Genomic DNA, 24,209 nt, shown 5'->3' on the forward strand with positions numbered 1-24,209 from the left:
GCCCTTTCTTGGTTGGACCAGCATGACCGGCTTTGGAAGCCAAGAGCCAAGAAGAACTGGTCCAGCCCAGGGTTTTGGTCCAACAAAGGTTGGAAATAAAATTAGTAGTTTACTTAGTATTTTATTTCATGCTTTTATTTTCCAGACTTGAACGTAGGAGTAGGATTTACTTCCTTGCTTTGGTTTCCTTTTTATAGTTGTTTCCTAGTTTAGGCTAGTTTCTAATTTCATGTTCCTATTTTCCTATATATTGGCTGTAATCGATTGAAGATTTAGAGAGTGATTTTGATTATTGAATGAATGTGTTGAGTGTGATTCTCCTTTTTCCTCCTCTCTACTCTGATTTCCCTTTCTTCCCTAAAGGTTCTCCATCACTAGATGGTGGGGAGGATTGTGAATACCATCCAATTTATGCTTGTATGCAGTGGATGATGTGAAATTTGAAGAGAGCATCCATATAATCTGTCTTGTTTTAAAGAGAGAGAGCTAGGTCTTCTCTATTTGTTGGGCCTAATTATAGGCCTGATTTGGCTGTGCCTTTTTTCCTTTTGGGTCCTTGGGTCTAATTATGGGCCTGACATTGGCAACCATTATGAATAACCCTTTTCTGTGTATGTACCTATTTTTCTTTTCTAGAAACAATAAAGCAATGAAAATAAACTTATTTAAATGTTTTCTTAACCTCTATTCTTGGATAATGTTTTGGTTTTTGAACCCACGAGTAGACGGTAGTTAAATTACTGTAGATAACTGTCACTTGTTGTACTGCTATTTGTAGAAGGAAAAAAGTCGGTGTTAATCTTGGCCATCTATGTTTCATCTTCCTTGGCTCTTATTCAATTCAATAGATAGGTTTGTAGTATTTAGTTCTAACTGTGAAGTTGGACGCCAATGAGTACCTTTGAATTGATGAGTTTTGCTTCTCTTGTGGTCTCGAATTTTTGTTATACTTTGGTGATTATGGAAATATTACGTATTACTAAAATATCATGAGTTTCCAAACAGTTAGCATGTGTTTCCAGCAAGCTCTCATTTTTGTTTTTGTTCCTCTTCATTTTGAATTGTAAATGAGCTCTGAAGCCTCTTCCTTTTTTGAATTTAGAGTCTCTCAGTTTTGGTTAATGCTTGCTGCTTTTCCAAACATTCTTGCAGTGGTGGAAGACCTTTTCAGGCGAAGACAACCATTGCCCTCAATGGACGCTATATACTTCATCCAGCCAACAAAAGAGAAGTAATTATGTTTATAATTTGTTTCTATCCATTTTTCCTAGTTTCCTTGTGAGAGGAACTGTGTACTTTCTTTCTCTGTTAAAATATGGTATTGTAGTTAGTGCATTTGTGAAAAATGGAACTTAAGTTCATATGGAGTGAGAGCAGTGAAGGTGACGGCATCTTTTAAAAGATTAGAAAAAATCTTATAATTATAAGAAATTCCATTCTTGATTTCAATTCTGTAATTGAAGGGCCTTTTTTAGTGTTAGGATTTTCTTATGATATTTTCGACTTTCGAACATATATTAACTCATATCTCTTTTTCGCTCCATATTACCATATCTCTAGAGTCAATAGTTTGATATGAGGAACTACTGAACTCTAATCACTTGCTGCCATTACTCTTCAGTTTTCTGTTGAGGTCTTATCCCGTAGAGGTACTCAAATTGGATAAGTGATCGATTTCTAGGTTTAGTTGTAAACCTAAGTCGGTTTGGACCTCCAATTAGTTTCACCCAAGTTCATCTTGGTCATGGATTGATCACCCAGGTTCGGGTCCATAAGCAGTGACAATTTCCCTTCTCTTTTGAGAGAAATAGAGCAGCTCCCGCTAAGGGGTGGAACCGCGCAGGATATAGATGAGATCGGTCGAGTGGTCTTATGGATGTAGTACTAATCGAACCGGAAGAGCTTGCTAGGATGGCTTGGTAAGCAAGCCACCAGTTATGTAGGTTGCGAAACCTTCTGTTGACACACCAACAAGGCTAGCTTTGCTCGAGATTTTGCAGATCACCATCCTGCTATATTTGCCTCAAGCCCTGGTTGTGTCTCCGTTGCACTTGAGAGCTGGCTCTAAGCTGCTGGGTGTGACTGCCAATTGAGTGGGGGAAGTCGGGAAAGGGGGTGTGTGAATTGGAAGAGAACCTCACTGTCGACGGCGGAGGGGGTCATTTGCTGAGTGAGAGCTGTTGGACCAAAAAATTACTTTTGTAAATATATCCATTAGGAAAGTGACAAAAAAGTATTTGTTATAGCACAAAAAGGAAAGAGACAAAACCAAAATAGAAACTACTACGTTGCTAATGAGTTAACAATTTAATCTATTGAGAAAATAAGAAGTAACTACTTAATCACGTATAGGACCTAAATCCCGAATATTCGGGCTTATAAAATTGGTCTATTACAATAGAATGCCCAAAAGAACAAAGCCTATGGCCCATATGACCATTGGGCATTCAAACTCTCAATTTAAGCCTAATTTAAACCAAACTGGAACCATAGGTTCGGTTGGACCCAAAAAACTGAAGCAAGCCCAAAACAAAAGGCCTTTCTTCTCTTCTTGTTGGAATTCTGCATCATGCTTCTTCCAGTCAGTTCTGGTTCATATAGTTTGGAGCTTTTTCATTATTTAAACATCTATTGTCTTTATAGTCAAAACCCTTCCCATTGGAATTAAGGAGATTAGTGTGGATACTCATATCTGCCACTTTAATGGAACTGCTTGAATTCTTATAGAAAATCCCTTCTACTTGTTTTCTATCACATTTGATAAAAAGCCAATGTAGATCCAATTAGCACCTTTAACAGAACTGAGAACACCTAATGAATTCCTAAAAATGTAGCTGAAAACCTGAAACCCTCTCTCTCTAAAGCCACTACGCTCAACACCTTAAACTACTTGGAGTCAAAACCTATCATACTAGATTTTTTTTTTAATAGATTTTACATAGGGACCTCATTTTTTGCCTTTGGAAATTCTCCTATTTTTCTTCCAAATTCCCAAAGCTGTGGCTCTAGATAGGATTTTCCTTGTAATACATCCTTTTGAACCAAGTGGAAGAAAAGCCAGGTAGTTAAATATTATTTGTTTGCATTTGGGCTGCCATGCTACACCAATTCGTGGTGATTTAGGGACTAGATTTTCATGATTAAATCTATTTGGAATATTTTTGAATTGAGTCATAGATTGTCCTGGAATATCAATGGGCTGAGGTAGAATGTTTGGGGGAAGGGAGTGAATGTCTTCTGTTTAAGTTTAAAAAAAAAGAGCTTTACCAGGAAGTAACATTTGGGAATGCTAGTGGATTATTGGGATACTAAGATTAAGAACTCTGGTTATCAGATTTTGAATTCCATTTACATCCCTAAGATCACAACCAATACCTCAACCGACTCTGATATATTTTGTTTTCTAATTGTTTTCAGAGTTCCTCTTATCTCCCATACACATGAGGCTCTTATACACAATGAAACCACACTTTCTTGATCCAAATAACAATCACGAAGAAAAGTCACCTAAAATGGAATCCAGAAGCTCAAAGCCTCAAACCAATCCCATTCCATTACTCAAGTCATGCACCTACCGTTCCCACAACTGGAAGATCTGTCCAACTGACTGACTTGAAACCTAAAAGCTGGCAATGATCCGAAACTTAAAATTGAGGTTGTTTCATTCTCAGTGATACCATTACATTTCATAGAAAACGAACTAATTATACTGAAGGAGCCATTCTGAAAAGACTATTAAAACCTATGAGGTCTAAATTAAATTAGAGAATTATAAGGTATGCCTAGTCTTCTGTCTGCTACTAGTCCAAGATGTGTAATAATGTTATGATCCAAAATCCAATATGGTAGCTAGTGGTATGGTTACTTGTATGATTATTATCTCTTATGCAGCGGTGTGTTGATGATTATTAATGGATGACATGTGTCAGAGACCACCAGATTCTGATGCTTCATGATTCTAGAGTGACATTCCTATATTTCATTTTCTTCGTTGGCCTTGTTTCTTTTGCATTGCAAATGATCTAGCATATAAGTTGAGAAGAGAGATGCCAGAGAATGATTTCGCTTATCGAATAAAGGTCACAACTTTTTTTATAGATGGAGAATGATTACAAATATGGAATGCTAGCTAAGGATGACTCAATACTTATCTAGCATATGAGACATGTGCAATGACCCTAGACACTATAATAAATGTAGACTCATTAACAATATGCCTCCGCATAAGTTTTGTGGTAGCAAATATTATTCATTTGTGTTTTTATTATGCAGGATCTGCATGTATCTTTTTTTTTTTTTTTGGGGGGGGGGGGTGTGGGGTTTGGGGGTGGGGGTGTTGTTCTCTCTTGGGCTTTGTATTTTCCCATTGTTTGCATTCTTCCTAAATAAAAGTTCTTTTGGTTACAAATGATAAATTCACATGTTATGCCAGGAGACAAGTACCTGAATCCATTTTTTTAACCGTCTTGAATCTCAGTCCCTGCCACACGCCAGATTCCAACTTCTGCATCTGTAATCTCGTGATGCCACTCTTAGGATGATTTAGTCAATTTGAAAACAGTTGGCAGGAGCTGGTACATAAGCTTTAGACCGTGGTGTCTTTGAATGATTTAGCCAATCTGAAAAACAGAGTTGGCAAGAGCTGTTACATCAGCTTTATACCTGGATGAGGGAAATCTCATCCTTATGATCTCCAAAACTGCTTTCATTTCCTAGGTTGTGCGCTGCCTAATTGCAAGTCCATTTTTGTCTTGGTGGAGATTCTGCCTTCCAATGATTTCTATGCAGGGCCTTGCCAACCCTTTTTTAATTTGGGACAGTCTGAGTTGGGACCCAGGCTACCCAGCTGCTATCATTAATACTCAAACCTGATCTGAGTATTTGACCAATTGTTACAATTATTACCTCTACACATAGGTATGCTTTGGTTTTATTTCAAGTACTAATAAGATTGGGACCTTTTCTGTATGTCTTTTTGGTGATGCAGTGTTGTCATGTTCTTATCTGACATGTCGGGAAGAGTGCCTTTGTACAAGAAGTACGTTTGCTCTCTTTCTTTTTGTCATCTGTCTCTTGGGGCTCTATCTTCTGGAACTGTCAACTGAGTTTTGTTCATATTTCTATACTTTAAATGTTAATCTTTTTTCACAGGGCATTTGTCTTCTTCAGTTCTTCTGTTTCAAAAGAATTGGTTAACCGCATCAAGAATGATACAAGTGTATTACCTCGTATAGGTGCTTTGAGAGAGGTCAAAATCTACTGTTTTCTCGTGCATTTCAGATATCGGAAATCCACAGTCCTCATCTTTTATATTGTTTTCTAACAGTTTATATACTTAATATGTTTTGCTTTTTTATCTATTGGAAAAAAGTCTTGTATATTTGTTGGTGATTTTTTTTTTTCTCTCGTTTGTTTGAGAAATGCAGATGAATTTGGAGTACTTTGCCATAGACAGTCAGGTATTGGGTGATTCTTTCTGTACTTCTTTTCAACTTTGTGCCTGATATGTATTTTATATGGAGAGATATGTATTTTATATGGAGATTGAAGGAGTTCTATGAATTCATATAGTCTGAGACTTGGAAAGATTGACATATGGAACTTTTCATATTTTTTAGTTGGTGCAATCTGGGGTTCCAAAACCCAGTTTGGATCGCTTTGGACCCACCCCAAACACTTAAACAATACAAATATTATGAATAATGGAAAATCTGCAAATTTTATTGCTGTCCAGCACTTGATAATTGTAGAATAGCAATTGAAAACTCAAATGATGTATGTAGTGGCAGTGCTATAATTTAGTGAAAGTTCAATGTTACAAAATAGGGGAACAAATAAGTGAAAGGCATTACATAAGTGAAGAGGGGTAATTTTGGAACTAAATACAAACTTAGGACAAGAGTTACATTGAATAAATGGTAGGGAATTAGCCTTTAAGTTAATATTGTGGAGGGGAAGGTGACGAGGGCTTGTCTTCAACCTCTGTCCAACGAACCAGCAGTAGAAGGGGAAGCGTTTCGAAGAAAGGATCTCTATTGTGAGAACTGAGAAGCCCAATCGATGTGAAACTTCAAGCAATGAATCGCTACCACCAACCCTTCCAAGATCACTAAGTATCTTTTTTAAAAGAACCTGAAACAAGAGATAGATCGAAGGACCTGAACCCAGGCCTGGAGGTTAGTCAACAGCCACTATATGTGGTTTCAAACCCCCAATTTTCAGGCCAAGCCAATGAATCCCTACTAAATTTGGATTTCAAAAGTTAGGACTGCTCACTCTATTAGAAACAAGGTAAGAACAGGTAACAGAACAAGGTGAGCGTGATATGTATATATTTTTTTTAGTGTGTTTATGTGTACAAAAATTGCAATAAGGGCGATATAAGTCTCATGGGATAGAGCCAACGTTCCTGATTCAAACTAAAATATCCCTAGCTTACATGCAGTGATTTAGTTGTCACCATAGTTGTCAAGGCATCGCCAAGGTGATGACTTGGTGTCCAGGCAGTTTTCCTGGGGCTTAGGCTTAGGCGATAGTCACCTTATTGTACTGCATGTCGCCTTGTTGTTTTTGCACTTATTTATGCCAAATATCATTTAAGTAAATGATCATTTACTTAAAATATTTTTATTTATAAATAAGCAGATACCCCCTATTTGAATCCAATAAAAATAGTTTAAAAATCAAATTTCAAAAGGATAAAAATTCAACCTCCTAGTCCAAGAACAAAAATTGGATTTTGGTTATAGGGGCAATTTTCAACTTTTAAATGCTGGGGTTTTTTCTCAATTATGAAAATTTATAAATCCTATCATGTTAGAACATTGCTAAAAATCAAAAGTCTAGTAAAATAATTTTTTGTTTTGATATCCATAAAATTATTTTCATTCATGCGATTTTAACAACATTCGCTTTAAAATAAGTTTGACGGGAGCATAACTTTATCATTACAACTCAAATTTAAGTAATCTTAGACTTGTTGGAAAGCTGGTTTTATGTCATATCTAATACAAAACGTCCTATGTAAAAATAAAATCTTTTGACCAATTAAACTTATTATAGAACAAGATAATTTCTTTAAATATTGATTTTTTTATGATTTAACGTGACTTAATGTTGATTTTCTATGATTTGATGTGGCTAAATATTGATTTTTAATGACTTGATGTGGCTTAATGTTGATTTTTTATGATACAAGGTATATTTAGCTTACTAAATAATGTTAGAAAATAGGGAAAATAAAAAGTACCACTTGGTCACCTTGTTTGCCTTAAGGCGGGGCCGCCTTCTCGCCTAAACGCTTAGACAACCCTCCAACGCCTTGGTTCGCCTTGGCGCCGTGGCAACTATGGTTGTCACAACCCCAGCTTACAATGTTACCCAATGGCTAAAATATCAAAAGCAAAAGAAACATGAATACAAAGATCACCTAAATAGTTTGATAGAGAGAGTGAGGAAGTTGATGGTGGAGAAAGTGATGTAACAAAATTTGTTTCAAGGGGAAAAACACAGGGAGAGAGATTTTAATAATGCATTATTTTACAACATTTGAAACTAAATTAGGTTCAATAAGGTTTGACCCAATTAGCAACTACGTCTTCCATACTTTCAAATGGCGCCAGAGAGTGATGGAGGGCCTCTAGAGAAGAAGAGGAAGATCAGAGTATTGGGGGGGGGGGGGGGGGAGCACACACTCTCATAGAGCGTAAAACCAAACCAATTATCACTTTGTTCTTCAATTCACTCTAACTTGTCCATCGGTTACAACCAATATATAGGAAAATAAAGACATAGAAACTCAATTGAAATAGTAACTAGTCTAAATTAAGAAACAATCCTACATTCAAGTTTGGAAAAGAAAAAGGCATGAAATAAAAGACAAAATAAGCTATTAATTTAGTTCCAACCCTTGGACCAAAACCCTGGGATGGACTAGTTCTTCTTGGCTTCCAAAGCCGGTCATGCTAGTCCAACCAGGCAAATGCAGTCGTGTTTGCATCAACTCTCCTCCTCTGAAAATCTGTCCAGTTCAGAAAAGGACCAAAGAGACCATATGAAGGAATACGCTGAATGAGGAACGATCCCACCATCATCTTGAGCTTAATTTTAGGGAAATCTTTGCCAGGATAAATTAGAGTCTTGTTGTCATGCTTGAAAGCATAGGTATTGGCGTAACCACAATGTTGGACTTTCTTGTATAATAACCACAGTCGACCAAGAAGGATATAGCACACCTTCAAAAGGACGTCGTATTGGACTGTAGTCTTAACTCCACCAATAGAATATGTGACCAAACACTTATCTAGTGATCTTGAGATTAATGTTGTTCACCCAAGCAATTTTGCAGGGATTTGGACGTGGCTCTGTCTTTAATCCCAACTTACGAACAATTTCTTAAGAGAAAACGTTAGTGCAACTTCCTCCATCAATGACCAAGGTTAGCAGTTGGTCATTGGAGTTTGGACTTCACACGAGTCTGGAAAATACTATTGCAGCACCAATCTTCATCTTCAGTGACTTTCTGAGTGGTCAACACATTACGAATGACAAAAAAAGGATGTGGGTCCTTATCATTGGGAGTATTAGGGACTTCACTTGACGCCCGCTCTTTCCTTAAATCAATTGTGTCGGAACCAAGTTGCTCTTCAGGAATATACGGTATAGGAGAATCCTTAACAATAAAAGCAACCAAACAACTGGGACATTGAGCACTGATATGTCCTAATCGCACGAGTAGCACCGAACTGTAAACTTTGTTGCCTCAAAAGGTTTATTTGAACCACGCTGATGGGGAGAGTATGGACAAGTGGACCGTGAAGATGATATGTCACTATGTTAGGAGCATGTCAAGGTGGAGAATATGGCCAGCTTGGACGTGAAGATGTCATAGATGAAGCACTAGCCTGTGGTTTGCTAAATGAGTTTTCTAGGGTAGAAGGCTACTACTGAATGGAACTAGTACCCCTAGGAAAAGCATTTATGAAAGTTCTTCGATTGTAGGGATGTTTCATACTTTCCTCAATGGCTCAACATGATACGTTACTTGTACGTCATGTCGTCATCTTCCATTGTAGGTAATTGATTGGATGCAAGGGCAACACTAATTTGAGGGTTCAAACCATTGTGAAATTGTGCCATCAATACTTTTTCATCCCACTCAAAATAAGAATGAGTGGCAAAATAATAAAATCTAGTAACATACTCTTCAACAGTCAGATTTTCCTATTTCAACTGTGCAAACCTGAGGTGCATGCGTTGCTTGTAATCAGGAGGCTAAATCTCCGGTTCATGACCCCAAGTAGTGACTAACCCAATGCCTCGGGTTTAGTTCTGTTGTTGTTGCTTGACTGACTAGACTAAGGCCATGCCTTTCAGTTTAGCCTCTGCAAATAAAGGCCTTTTGGGCCTCAGTCAATTCGTACCATCTGAAGAAGGTTTCTAAGCTGTGAATCCAGTGAAGGTATAACTCTGGATTATTATCTCCATAAAAATCAAGGACATCTGGTTTTGCTGCTCTTTCTGCTCCATAATCATCATATCTACAAGTTCCATATGGTGGTGGAGGTGGAGGTGGAGGTGGCGGTGGTGGTGGTGGTCGTGGTGGTGACGGATCTTGTGCGGTGGTGTTGGAAGAATCCTCAAATTGAGTGGCACTCTTTCCTTTATCTGAAGCCATCAATCGGTCAAGAGAAGCTTGCATGGTTGTCATTCATTGTATGGAGGGAATTGACACGTTCAGTGAGGATGTCAAATTTTGAATCAGTCTCACCTTTATACGCGTTGATCTGTTGGAGAACTTCACTATTGGCTGCCATGGTGAAAAGTAGTAAAAGAACACTTAAAGAGTGAGAGAAAAATAGTAAATATGGCAAAGCTTTAGACAGGGTGGAAGAAGTGTAATTAAATAGAAAACACTTGCCTGAGGGTAATGCTGTAATTAGATGAAGTTTGATTTAATTCACACATGAGGGACATAAGAGCATTACTAATGGGTAAAGGGTAATCTTGGAAGCAAGTTAAAAAACAAGGAAAACTTAGAATAGGATAGGAAGAGAGGGATAATAATTGAAGTAAGGGATAAAAGAAAATAGAAATTAAAGGGTGGGTACTGTAACCGATAGAAGCAAGGATTGGGTCTCCTTCTTGGAGACAGAACTAGCAACGATGGTTTCTTAGCAGGCTTCTCTGGAGATGGAAGATCGAGCCATTGAGGTAGTAGCAGGACTTTGGAGGAGGCATGGACTGCGATGGAGGTTCCAAGAAGGATGACTTCGAAGGAGGCGGCTGGAGTTGGAGTTCGAACACGGTATGTTTGATTTCTTTCTGTGGTTCTCTGCTTCTCAATCTCTTCTTCTACTTCTTTCTCTTCGGCTGCTTCTTTCTTTCTTTCTTTCTTTCTTTCTTCTTCTTTTTCTTCTTTTTTCCAGTCGCTAGAAGAGGGGGAAAGGTTTGGATCAAAGACAAGGGAGAGGTTTTTGCAGAAGATGGAAGACGGAGAGCGTTGCTGTGATTTTTTTTTTCTTTTTTGTCTGGAAGTACTCTAGGGAAAAAAGGTGATTGACGCTGCTGAAAGGGGGAGCGGTGGGGGTTGTGACTAGAAATCAAAGGAAGGGGTTGCGGTTCGGCTTCTTTGTTTGTGCAACAAAGACCTTTTTTTTTTTTTTTCATCTGACTTCTCAGTAGAGAATAGAAAGAGAATGGGAAGGAGAAATAAGGGTTAGAACAGGGAAAGAGAATGAAGTAGATGGATCCTTCGACTCTGATACCAAGTTGATGGAGGGCCTCTAGAGAAGAAGGGAAGATTAGAGTATCAGGGGGGAAGGGGAAGCGCACACTCTTGCAGAGCATAAAACCAAACCAATTCTCACTTCATTCTTCAATTCACTCGAACTTGTCCATCGGTTACAACCAATATATAGGAAAGTGAAGGCATAAAATTTATGACTCAATTGAAATAGTAACTAGCCTAAATTAGGAAAGAATCCTGCGTTCAAGTTTTTGAAAAATGAAAGGCATGAAATAAAAGATAAAATAAACGATTAATTTATTTTCAACCCTTGTTAGACTAGAACCCTGAGCTGGACTGGTTCTTCTTGGCTCTTGGCTTCCAAAGCCAGTCATGTTGGTTCAACCAGGCAAGTGCAGTTGTGTCTGCATCAGAGAGAGAGAGAGAGAGAGAGAGAGAGAGAGCAAATCAAGCTCTAAGGATACAACATGGTTAAAACAAAGGCATCAATCACGAAAGAATTAAAAAATAACGAAATGAACATGTTAGAGTGAAACTCATGTTACTTTCCAATTAAATAGAATCATAAGCTATGCAAAGACAAAGGTGAATTGATCAAAGATGTGACTATGTACAGATCTTTACAACGGAGGGAGCCCCTATTTGAGTAAGCTGATCGTAGACCACCATTGTTATTGTCAGTCAAATTTAAACAAGTAAAATTGGGATTAAATTTTGTAAGCTATTGGGTTCTTTATATCATGAAATACTAATTCCTATGACACTACCATCGAAAATAAAGTGAAAATATAGATAAGGGACTTGGTGGATTCGAACCACCATCCTCTTGAGGTATCGAATAATTTCCCACAACTCAAGAACTCTGCCAATTGAGCTAAAGACCCATGTTGAAATTATAAAATCCGTGATCAAAGAAAGAGGAATAATAAAAAATTGAACTATAATATTTCACAAGTAATAAAATACATGCTCTTTTGCCTGATGATGCTTCTGTTAGGGGAAAAACAAAGGTACAATTAAGAGTAGTGAATTTACTACTCTATCCTCATAAAAAGATACAACAAACATCCATAACCACCATTAAGTGGTTCCAAAATTTGATTTATTGTAATTTAGGATTGAACAATGAAAACAACTTCTATCATTTAGAATACCTGTAAAATCAAGAAAATAAAAGTGCTCCAATCTCTCTGGTCCAAATTAGATATTTTAGCCAATAAAAAGAGAAGCTCTCATTCCACATCTGCACATGTGGTTAAATTTTAGATACAAAATTCAAACATTAGCTTATGAATGACTACAATAGAGAGAGAGAGAGAGAATGTTGTTGCTATTCCGTCTTTAACTATGTGTTGTTGTTCTTGTCATCCACGATTGGGGATAGAGAGACATTGTTTCAGGATAATTCTTCTCCATCTTCTCTTCACCACAACCTTAAAGAACCTCAACAACTGTCACGGGGAACAAAAAACCTATGTATCTCCTATATTGTTAAACATAAGAGCAACAATCAATTTTGTAACACAATACCGAATCAAAAAAAGGGATTTTTTATTTATTAAAACTATTAACAAAAACATATAGTTGACCATTTAGTCCTAATAAAACCATGTGCCGGCATAAATGCAGGACTCGCACATGTGTTGGGCCTGTGCATGTGATAAATGATAAATCTCCATTGAGTGAGATTTATAGAAACTTCAGGACCTATTGTGGGAATTAATAAGAATAGAATCTTCAAAGCACTGCAGAATTATTTGATAGAAACATGAAGCAATAGAAAAAAATAAAAAAACCCATCAGATAAGACAGAATAGGGTGAAAGGGATCCACATGTCAAAGCATGAGCTAATGTTACCAGACAAATCAATCAGAGAAAATCCATTCTTAAGGAATGAATTGATCTTGAAACGTGTTAAAAATCTCGGTACCACCTCTTTAATACACATTGGAATCTGAAGATTGATTTGAATGGCAAGCGAATTAGAATCTTTATAGGAATTTCATCATTGAAACCACCACTTTCCAATGGAATATCTTTTCCCTATCTATTTCTTTCTTGCAAAAACCAGAAGGTTGAAGCATGTGACTAAAAAAAGAAAAAAGAACAGGGTATAAAAAGAAAAATTCGTGCAATATCATAGTTACTTTCTGATAAAAGGATATTTAAACTTTTAGACGAAAACGAAAGAGGATTGTTACAACTTTTTTTTTTGTTACACACAACAACAACAACAATTACAAGTGGCACTTTGAACCTTCTGAATTGTTACCAGGTTTAATGCCATTGCCATTCTCTGTGTTCTCCAGAGCACAACCTAAGGAGGATGAGGAGTCAAAGAGGAAGCCACACAACGTAAAATGAAGAATGACTTACTTCTTCTGTACATGATGGCCTACACCCCAGTTCCATGGCCGGTTTTACACCTTATGTACATTTCATACAATTAGTATAGGCAGTACTGAGTTTTACTGTGAGGGTAATAAGGGAGAGAAAAGTGTTTTAGAAAGGGAAGAAAAGTAGAGAGTATGATAGAAGAAGAAGGAGAGTTAGGGGAACGCAAAATCCGATACTTATAAAGAAGACAATGATCATTAATGGTGAACCGACACTGTTTGGCGGGACTGGTTACCACGAATCTTAGATGCTGGACAGATAGAGGAGTGCAAAACCTGTAAAGAAGAACAACTGTCGTTAATGGCTATTCAAATCCATTTGGAGAGAGAGAGAGAGAGAGAGAGAGAGAGAGAGGGAGAAGTTACCAAGTATACTCCGATGGTGGTTACGACGTATTAGGGTTATTTAAGATTAGAGAGAGTGAGAGTGAAGATATATGAGTATCAAAAATTTAGATAAAATTAGAAGGAAAAAAGCAAAAAAGTGTATATATATATATAAAAAAAAAATCTCACGTCCCGTTTCTCTACCATGGATTATTCACCAAAAAAAAAAAAAAGATTATTTACCAAAAAATTCTCTACTAACGCACGTTCCTAAATTCTCTTCCCAACTCTCTCATTGGTTTGTAAAGATTTGGTAATTTTTTAAAGTCAATAAATTCTAGTACCATCTTAAGGGGAGAGAGGAGAGTATAGAGAGGAGGGGAGATCGTGGGCAAGGGGAGAGTTTGAGAGAGAGAAGGAAAGAGAAGATATTCTCTACCAACCCATGATCCTAAATTCTTTCTTTGACTATTATGGAGTTTTTTTTTTTTTTTGTCTATGAATAATTATGGAGAGAGAGAGAGAGAGAGAGAGAGAATTATGGAGATGTTAAGGGGGGAGAGAGAGGAGACTATAGAGGAGGGGAGATCGTGGGAAAGGGGAGAGTTTGGGGGAGAGAAGGAAAGGGAAGATATTCTCTACCAACTCATGTTCCTAAGTTCTCTCTTTGACTCTATTATAGAGGTTTTTTTTTTTTTGGTGAATAATTATGGAGAGATAATTACGTGAGAGTGAGGAAGAGGAGGGAAGGATATGTTAGGGGAGAGGATTGAGAAAGGAAAGAGAGAAAAATTGAAGATAAACAATAGAAATTAGGAAAATCTAGATTAAAAAATAGAAAGGTTACTGACAATTTGGGAGAAATAAAAAAAGAATAAAAAATGATAAGAAAAGAGAGGGAATTTAAATAAGAATGAAGAGTAAAATAGTCAAGGGAAAGATTAGCCACGAAGAATGAGTACATGCACTTATATAATAGTATGATAGTATGATATATATATATATATATGTATATGTGTATATATATATATGTATATATGTGTAGGGACCTAAATAAGAAGGATAACAGGAGAAGAGAGAGGATAAGAAGAAGAAGAAGATGTAGAGGTCTTACCAGATGGGAAGAGGGAAGAAGGAAGAAATAAAGGAAGGAAAGAAAGAGGGAAGAAGATGCATACCGAAACCAATTCAAATGGAAACTAAACAAACTAGGAAATAGCTCAAATATAGAAACTACCAAACTAAGTCTTTCATAATCTACCTAACCAAATAAGATAAAATAACAACACAATCAAAACCTCGAATCTCCAAATAAAACTAGTTTTGGCATGTTGTCCTCTCCTCCACCCTCCCTGAGATGTTCTGAAACTCCACATGTCCGAATCTTCTCCGAAGGTCCTCATCAATGAATCCATCCCTTACCCAAGTCCTACTGAACCCTTCCTCTCCTACCTCCATCCCATATCTCCCTCTACCACCCCTAGGCTTATTTCTGTTGTAAGCTCTGCCCCTCTCCCTTCCAGAGCTGGTCACCCCTTATTCTTTGTCCCCCTCAACCTTAAATGACAAGAAGGTTGGCCTTTGTCCCTCGGGTATACTTGAGCCTGAAATCTTCAAATGGCAAAACTATTTGATTGGACACTTCCTTGGGAGTTGTCCTCCCTCTCTAAATAGTGGAGGTTCCTTGGTTTGCTGTCCACTTATCTTCTAGACAATGTGATCTTCATCTTAATTTATCAAAGGAAGCTAACAAGGTAACTGCTTTTGAAGGGAGGTCCTTGGCAAGTGGGAAGAAGCCGATATTCCTGTGCCATTGGGATCAATATACCATCCTCTACAAAGTTGATCATAAATCCATCCCCATTTGGGTTGCTCTCCCCAACCCCCCCCCCCATCCACTTTTGGTGTGCAAAAGGATGAATATAGCGGCATCTGTTATTGGAAAACCTCTTTTCTCGAACCATCATACCAAACTCATGGACAGACTCGCCTTTGCTCGAATCTAATAAAGGTCACAACTAAACATATTTGTCCTTCCTCTGTTACTATTGTGGATGGATATGGCTTCTCCTTTGAGCAATCCGTGGAGTATAAGTGGTTTCCCCCTTAATTCATGATTTGCAAGTCTTTTGGGCATCACACCAAGATCTTTGCCTCAAACCTGGCCCCTCTCTCTGAAGATCCTAGTTTAAAAGTCTATGCTCCCTCTGAGGTCAATCTCCAGACTAGATCTCCTTCCCAGGGCCCTTGTGGTGGAAGAAAACATCGCCAGTGGGGGCATTGGAATCGTAGTCTCATGGCTGCCTATCAAACCTACAAAGATGCCTCCCCCTCTATCAAGCCTGGATCCATCGGTCCAAAGGATCATCATCTTCTGTCCGTCGGTTACAACAAATTCGCTTTCCTCATGTCGCAATCTGGCTCTGACGGAGAAGAGGATCTATTACCTTGATCATTGAACCTGCAGTCGCCTCTAGCTGCCTTTGATCTCGCCGCTAAACCTTCGTATTGTCTCTATCACCATCCCCTTTGCCAGGATGCTTTCTCAAGCATGCCTTAGACCCTTGGTCATCCTCTTTGTCACATAGCCAAACCTTCCGTTATGACCCTCTCCTCTCCTACTTTACCTCCCATCCTCCCCCTCCCTAAGGGCCCCACACCTCCTTTGAGAAACCTTTCCACCAACTCTGGCTAACCCGGTTCACTCCTTTTGTTCTAAACCACTCTAACCCAATCGCCTTCTAAACTGATTTCTTACCAAACTAATCCTAACCCTCCCACCCCTGGCCTAGCCCACCTTAGTCCTAACCCCAACCTATACCTCCAAACCCGACCACTCCCCTCAATTTGACCCTCCACCCATCCACTCAACCCAACCTCTCCAACTTGACATCTCATACCAATTTGCCTACCATCAATCCAATCTTTTAGGTCTTCTGCCTAATCCATCGTTGGCTCCTCCCTTGCCCAATAGCATTCCAAGCCACCTTCTTGCTACTTTGACCAACACATGCCTTCCTTGCCTCCTTGATGCTGATTCGACCAACGCAAGCCTTCCGACTGTTATCTCTACTTCTGATCCTCCTTCTACCTTCTTATAAGGTGGCCGTTTGCCTCTTTGATCTGCGCAGGCCACCTCCCAGGTTTCTCCTGCTCCTTTAGGTGCTACTATGATCTGCTCTAGAGACGCTTCGATCCCGCAGGCCTTCCGCTTGACCCCAATACATTGGAAGGTGCTTCATCATCTCTTTGGTCTGCAGGCCCATGTTACGTATCCTTAGTCTACTTCTCCAGCAGGCTCCATCCTTGCCATCTCTCCTGTCGCTACAACTCTTCCAATTGCCACTTTGAAACTGATCAATGCTCCTCCAAGCACTCTACCATCTTCTCAAGATTCCGCTACTTTTGAGCCCTTTGCCTTGCCTCTACAACCAAATCCCCTCTTGTGGCAGCAACCACCAAGAAGAATCAGCGTCCCACTCATCCAAGTTCTACAAATCAAGGGTAAAGGTTACAAGAACAAGTCCAAGCCTCCTAGAGCTCCTCAACCTTCTCCTCTCAAGGAATATCACAGGTGGCAGAAACCTAAGAATGCCTCCAACCTCATAGGCCCTTTTTCAGCTCCCTTGAGCTCCCTCTGCACACCCTCCCTCCAAATGACCCCCTGGACCAATTGGAATGTTCGAGGATTAAACTCCTCATCCAAGCATGCCATCATTCGCTCCCGCATTCGATCCTCCCATGTTGACTTGTGTTACCTCCTTGAAACTAGAGTCCTTGAGCCCAATGCCCCCTATATAGTGGCTTTTATAGCTCCCTCCTGGTCCTTATTTAACTATGCTCGTTGTTCTAATGGCCTCATCTAGATTCTGTGGAATCCCGTCAATCTTTATATATGTGCTATTTCGTCCTCTTCTTAGGCCATCCACCTCTCCATCTCTAACCCTTCCGGTCACCCATCTGCTTCTTTTCTGTCATCTATGCTCTGAATTGCGCCCATGGTAGACTTTCTGTTGGTCTGACCTTTGCATCTTTGCCCCTAACACTGGTCTCTCTCCTGGGGCCTTGCTAGTGATTTCAATGTGGTCAAAACTAGCCACGAGAAACTTGGGGGTGAGTCTATTAGTCCTTTCCTTTTTGGTGTTTGAGTATGTTTTGAGTCATCTATATAAGTTTGTAAGGGGCTACAGAATTTCACGAATTTATTACTGAAATTGCAGCTTTGCGCTCCCAAAATTTTGAGAAAGAATTCCTCAACAGATGTGATAGCTGTGGGTGAGAGGCCCAGGTTGAGATAGCCATCCCACCGTCCCACCCACATCCATCCCATCTCAAAATATTTCTTCTTTTCTTATTTATTCTTTCATCATCGTCTGCATCCAACAACAAGTATTGTCCTTAAAGTTTTCCTTGAATTTCTTCATGTTTTCCTTGATTTTCTTCAAGTCTTATAGAAGGTTGGATATCACACTTTTTTTCTGAATTAAGCAATTCAGCCATCCGATCAAACTCAAATTTTGACCAGGCATTCAAGAACCCTAATTTGGAGATCGATTCAAATCTGAGCTATTTTTGATGGCTTGATCTTGAGATATTTGCAAAATACTGATTCTGCACTTCCCTTCTCAAGATCTGGAAAAAGGTAATTGTTTTGTTTTCAAATAGTTACTGTTTTGCTTTCGTTATTGATTCAAGTTAACCATTGAAATCAGAAATTGTTTGTGCTTTATCACCCATATTTCTGAACCTAATTTTGGGAGAAATTACTATTTTGCCCCTGACAGTTATTGTTTTGTTTTCCCTCCTTAGTTGTCGTCTTATTTCATCTGTCTTCCTTTTTGCATCTGGACCATCCTTTGGGTATAGATACTTGTCAACTGGCTACTATTTGATTCTTTCAAAGATAGTACCACATTATAGAGTTTGTTGCAAATTGGACAGGGTCCTTGTCAACGAAGCTTGGCTTGAATCTTTTCTCTCCTCCCATGCCTGTTTTGACCTCCTTGGAATCTTTGACCACTCCCCTATCGCCCTCCATTTCCAACCTCACATCTCCTTTGGGCTTAAGACTTGCAAATTTTTTGACATGTGGACCCTCCATCAGGATTTCCTCCATATAGTCCGAGAAGCTTGGAACATCCCTGTGTAAGTTTTCTCATCTCCTAAAAAAAATCTAAAAAATTGGAACTCTTCTTCCTTTGGCAGTATATCCTCTAAAGTCTCTTCCTACCGCAATAAGCTTGATATCATCCAAGCTAGGCCCCAACTTGATCTTCACAACCATTCCTTGGCAAAGGAAGAGAAATCGATCTCTTTTGAATTCTCCTCTCTTTTAGCTCAGGAAGAAACTTTCTTTGGCAAAAATCTAGAATAAAATGGCTTAAGTTGGGAGACTCTAACTCGACTTTCTTCCATAGATCCCTTAAAGCTATAACCAATGCCCACTCATAGCTTAGCTCATTCCCAAAGATGGCACCATCCTCAATCATGAGGTCATTAAATATGAAGCTGCCTTTTGCTCCTCACCTTCCCCTCATGTTCTTCTCCCCTAGGATCTGCTCAACAAATTTATCCCTGATCATCTCTTTCCTTTCCTTCAAGCCATCTCATCCGATGACGGGATTATAGCTGCAGTCCTTTCCCACAAATCCAACAAAGCTCTTGGCCCTATTGGTTTTAGTACGGGTTTCTTCTCTTCCTATTGAGATATCATTAGATCTGACCTAATCCATGCTATCAAAAGATTTTGCTTGGACCTTAATGAAACCAAAGGAGTTAACCACACGTTCCTTTGCCTCATTCCCAAAAAAGGTATTGATTCCATGCCTGGCTTCATACTCATCTCCCTGTACAAATTCATTGCTAAAATTTTGGCAAATCGGATTTAACTAGTCATTGACTCCTTGGTCAAGTCCCAATCAGTCAGATTTTATTGCTGGACGAAACAGAGCTGATAACATCATTATGTGTCAAGAGATTGTCAGAAGTTTTGATTGGAATTCCTGTCTCACTGCCCTCCTCAAAATCGATATCCATAAAGCTTTGACACCATCATATGAGATTTTATCTCTAGAGTCTTACTTCGGATGTCCTTCCCCCTTTGTTCACTAGATCCACTCTTGCATCTCCTCTCCTCTCCTCACTTCTCTGTCCTAGTCAATGGAAGCCCTACTAGCTACTTCTCAGTGGGTGTCAAGCAAGGTTGTCCCCTTTCCCCCTTCCTCTTCTCTTTTTCCGTCGAGGTGCTCTCCCATTACATTAAATCTTCCACTAACCAGCATCTCATCTCCCCGATCCCCAAGTGTAAATCCCTCATGTTCACCCATCTGGCTTTCGCTGATGACCTCATGATCTTCTCAATGGCTGAACCCTCTTCTATCTCTTCCGTTGTGTCCTCCTTCCACCTCTTTGAATCCCTTTCGGGTCTTTGAATCAACCTCCTCAAATCTAGTCTCTTCCTCTCGGAAGTCTCTGATGCCTCTCAAGCTCGCCTCCTTGAGTTTAGTAGGTTCTCCCTTGGAACCTCCTCGGTCAAATAGTTGGGACTGCCTCTCATCTCCACTAGGATCAGTTCTCGTCATTGCTTTGGAAGGGAAAGCTTCTCCCTTATGCTGGCCGCCGAGTTCTCATCAGATTGTTCTCCAATCCATGTGCCTTTATTGGTCTGGCATATTCATCCTCCCTATTTTTACCTCCAAAGCTATTGCGACCCTTCTCTGTTCCTTCCTTTGGAAAGGAGTTGACTCTACTAAGTTCCTTCACCCTTTTTTTAGCTACGCAAAAGTTTTCCTTCCCAAATCGGAAGGAGGCCTGGGGTTGAGAAGAATTAGGGACGTCAATACTATGGGCATCCTCAAGCTCATCTGGAAGATCGCTTCCAAATATAACAGTATTTGGGTCTCTTGGGTCTACTCCTCTCCCCTTAAGAATGACTCCCTTTGGATTGCTTTCCCCCTCTTTGGATGCCTCTTGGATCTGGCGCAAAATTCTCAGCACTAAAACTACTACTCTTGGTGCTATTTCTTGTATCATTGGTAATGGTTCTTCGACCTCCCTTTGGCTGGATCCTTGGCATCCCTCGGGTATCCTCCTCTCCTTGATCATCACCCCTAGGACCATTTACTCCAGTTTGAGATGATCTGCCTTTGTTGCCTCTGTCATCTTGAACGGTTCCACACCTCCTCCCCTCCTCCACTTGCTGATCTCTGGTCTACCCTCCCCTTCCTCCTGGTCATCGTGGAAGGGAGGATGAGATTTCTTGGCTCCCCTCCCCATGAGTTTGTTTAGCTCTGCCTTCACTTGGGATTTCAGCCGTTCACAAGGCCCCCTTGCCCCTCGGCACAATATTATCTGGTTTAAAGGCCACATCCCTCGCTATAGCTGCACTGCATGGCGGGCTATCTCCAACTTCCTTTCTACGTTGTGCTTCCTCATTTACCTGCACATTCAGGTCCCCCCTCTTGCTCTCTTTATTGGAATAGCACTGAAGATGTCGACCATTTTTTTTTCTCCTGTCTCTTCTCTTCACCATTTGGAAGAGGGTCCTTAGTAGCTGCTGGTCATCTAGAAGAAGAATTCTCCCTTGAGCAAAGAATGGATCTATGATGACATGACTTTTGTTGGATCCTCCATTTGTGATACCGTTGGGAAGGTCTCCTTTTATGCTACCATTAATCATTTCTGAATGGAGCTAAATCTTCGTAGATGGACTTCCAAGTTCCAACTCTTTTTCTTTTGAAAAGATTTGGAATACCATCTACTTTGATGTTAGCTCCAAACTTGGTTCTCTCCATCATCACACTGTTCACGACGCCCCATGAAGCAGACTCACTGTTATAACCTGGGGTCTCCCCATCTCCATTATTTCACCCCCTGATGTAATTCCTCCTTCTGTGGTAGGGCGTGTCCCTCCTGTTTGTTGGTGATTTTCCCTTCTTTGTTGGGCTTGCCCTTTTGGGCTATTTCCCCTGCCCCCAACCTTTTTTTCCCTTGTATTTTCTTCTCTCATTTGGTAATGAATTTTTTTATTCATTAAAAAAATAATAATAATAAATAAAATAAAATAAAGATTACATCCTATGTCCCCCCCTCCCCGGGCCAAAAAACTGGGTTGGTCTTGGCTTGGGTCTCCAAAGTTGGTTGCTCTGGTCCAGCCAGGCTAAGGCAACTGTGTCATTAGTTTCTCATTAGTCTTGCGTTATTATATAGGAAGTGAGCATATTTGGACTCCATTTGGGCTTTAGTGAGACTAGTCCTTTGTTTTCTGTATCATTCTGCCTATGCTACTTCTTCACTTTAAATTGTTTGAAATTCTTCGGTTCATCTGTTTTTATCTAGGATAACAAATAATATGCCCTATTTTTACATTTGATGGCAACATAATTTCTGTTTCCTTGATATATGTTTTTCATTTTGGTAAAACACCATCGATTTTTTTGACCTCCAAGCAGGGTTTCATTACTGATAACGAGAGGGCATTAGAGGATCTTTTTGGGGAAAATGTGGAGAACTCACGCATCTATGATGCCTGCTTGAACACAATGGCCACTCGCATATCCACAGTTTTTGCTTCATTGCGGGTATGGATTAAAAGCATCTTCCTTGCTTTGCTGCTGTTGAACTTGAACATTTAACATGTTTATATCAAATTATTTATTCATCCTTGGTAATGAATTATTTATTCATCCAAAAAAAAAAACTTGAACATTTAACTTTCACATGTTTTATATCAAATTTGTTCTTGAGTATCAAATATGGACCCATGCTGATGAGCTTGGTATTCAATGAGCAGCGTTTTTTTTTTTTTCCTGATTGACAATGCTAGAAGTTTTTATTTTTACATAAAACATATCATGGATGATGGATGTTTGTGTTTCTGTATACCAGTTTGTGTGTATCTATGACTAAGTATTGGCTTGATAGTAGTCTTTTAACAAGGATAACTTTAATCCAAAGCAAGTTCTGTGACATCCCTGTATCTGGCCTCCCTCATAGCAAGAGCCTTGTCCATGAAGTACTTGCTAGTTCCAGCACAAGAAATATGTGAATTGTACCCCAAATGGTCTCTGTTGCTCTCTTTTCATAGTCCCCTTGTCATCATTATAAAGAAATAGTACCTTTAGCTAATACAGTCCCGGTGCAAAGCTTAACAGCCTTTTTTTTTTTTATACAAATCATGTGTAACTGATGGGGGTGGCGTACATATATTTGACTTTAAACATTTCCTAAATTAACTCACAATGGGACTCCTACTCATTCTCTTATTTTGACTCGACTTGATAGACTAAAAAAGAATGCTATATTTCTAATAAGCATTATATTCTAACTCAAACACTTAACTGCTAATCTCATGTACTCATTCGGTGGGCTTGTAATTTAGGTCCTTTACAATGATCCAAGAAAATAAACTGCTTAACCTATAGCATAACTTACAAAAAAGCTTGTTTGCAGCCCACATTGCCGAGATCTTGGACATTTATCGGTTTCGAGAGATCTCGAGACAAAACAACATGCAAGATGCAAATAATACAATATCTTGACCGAGATTTCGGTATCTCAATGAAATCTCGGAAAATCTTGGATATCTCAATTAGTTTTGGCCTGTCTGCGAAAAAAAGTCCCCCCATCTCTTTTATGCACCCCATTTTTGGCCAAATCTTACCCAAAGAAGCTTGGAACAAGAGGATTTGTTGCTCAACAACAATAAAATCTTACCCAGCTTTTGTGATTCAATCAGAGAAAAACTTGATTCACCATCAGCAACAATATAGTGGTTATGATCAGGTCAGCCAATTGTTTCAATACTAGGACTCTAGGACTCTAGGATGAACATAAGGTGAGTCATCCACTTGTATTGTACTATTATTGTATACTCTAATATATGTGACTCTTGGTAAATCTAGTATGTGACTCAATAATGTATGATGCCTAATTTATTAAAAGGGTTATAAGTTGATGTCTTTTAATTCCTAATTCTTATTTAAATTGTTTTACTTGTATTATATGTCTTCTAGAAGTATTAAAGATTGTGTAGAATAGCCTAGGATAGAGATTGTACTACCAACCTAGGGTCCGAAGTCAAAGTTAAGGTTCTGAGTATCGGTATGTATCATACCGTATTGGCCGGTACGTATCGGTATTGGCTCTTATCGATACGATACTACCGATACGGTACATGGAAAAAGTTAATCCTTTTGTATCGATATGTATCGTTCGATGCATACCGATACACATCGATATGCACCAATCATACTGATACGTATCGATACATAACAAAACGTACTTTTCACCTTATGTTAGAGCAAAACATGGCTTTTGGAGCCATTTTTCTCTTTAATAAAAGAGAAAATAAAGTTGGGATCATAGTTGTTAAGGTGGTTTGGCCTTATTGCATTGCATGTTGGTAGTTGTTGCCTTATATTTTGGCGCTTTTACTTATTTATGTCAAATATCATTTAACATTTACTTAAAATATCATTCATATATAAGCAAATACCCCCTATTTGAATCCAATAAATATAGTTTAAAAATCAAATTCCTAAAGGATAAAAAGTCAACCCTCAGTTCAAGAACAAAAACTAGAGTTTTTGTTGTAGAGGCGATTTTCAACTTTCAAGTTCTGGGGTTTTTCTCAACATTCTGAAAATTTTATAAATCTTACCATGGTAAAACATTGCTAAAAACCAAAATTCCAGTAAAATAGTCTTTTGTTTTGATGTCCTTAAAATTATTTTCATTC

At 38.9% G+C, this 24,209-nt stretch overlaps 1 protein-coding gene across 1 annotated transcript; it reads left to right on the forward strand.

The window, feature by feature from the left end:
• The first annotated feature begins 1,155 nt into the window (after nt 1–1,155).
• Nucleotides 1,156–22,131, forward strand: LOC122063479 (SNARE-interacting protein KEULE-like). The gene is made up of 5 exons (XM_042627181.1): nt 1,156–1,231; nt 4,988–5,038; nt 5,152–5,248; nt 5,427–5,459; nt 21,922–22,131. The coding sequence occupies exons 1-5, from the start codon at nt 1,194–1,196 to the stop codon at nt 22,102–22,104; spliced, it is 402 nt and encodes a 133-aa protein (XP_042483115.1). The 5' UTR covers nt 1,156–1,193; the 3' UTR covers nt 22,105–22,131.
• Nucleotides 22,132–24,209: the final 2,078 nt, after the last annotated feature.

This window comes from Macadamia integrifolia, unplaced genomic scaffold (genome assembly GCF_013358625.1).
Source record: "Macadamia integrifolia cultivar HAES 741 unplaced genomic scaffold, SCU_Mint_v3 scaffold1338, whole genome shotgun sequence".
In the NCBI taxonomy this organism is placed as follows: domain Eukaryota; kingdom Viridiplantae; phylum Streptophyta; class Magnoliopsida; order Proteales; family Proteaceae; genus Macadamia; species Macadamia integrifolia.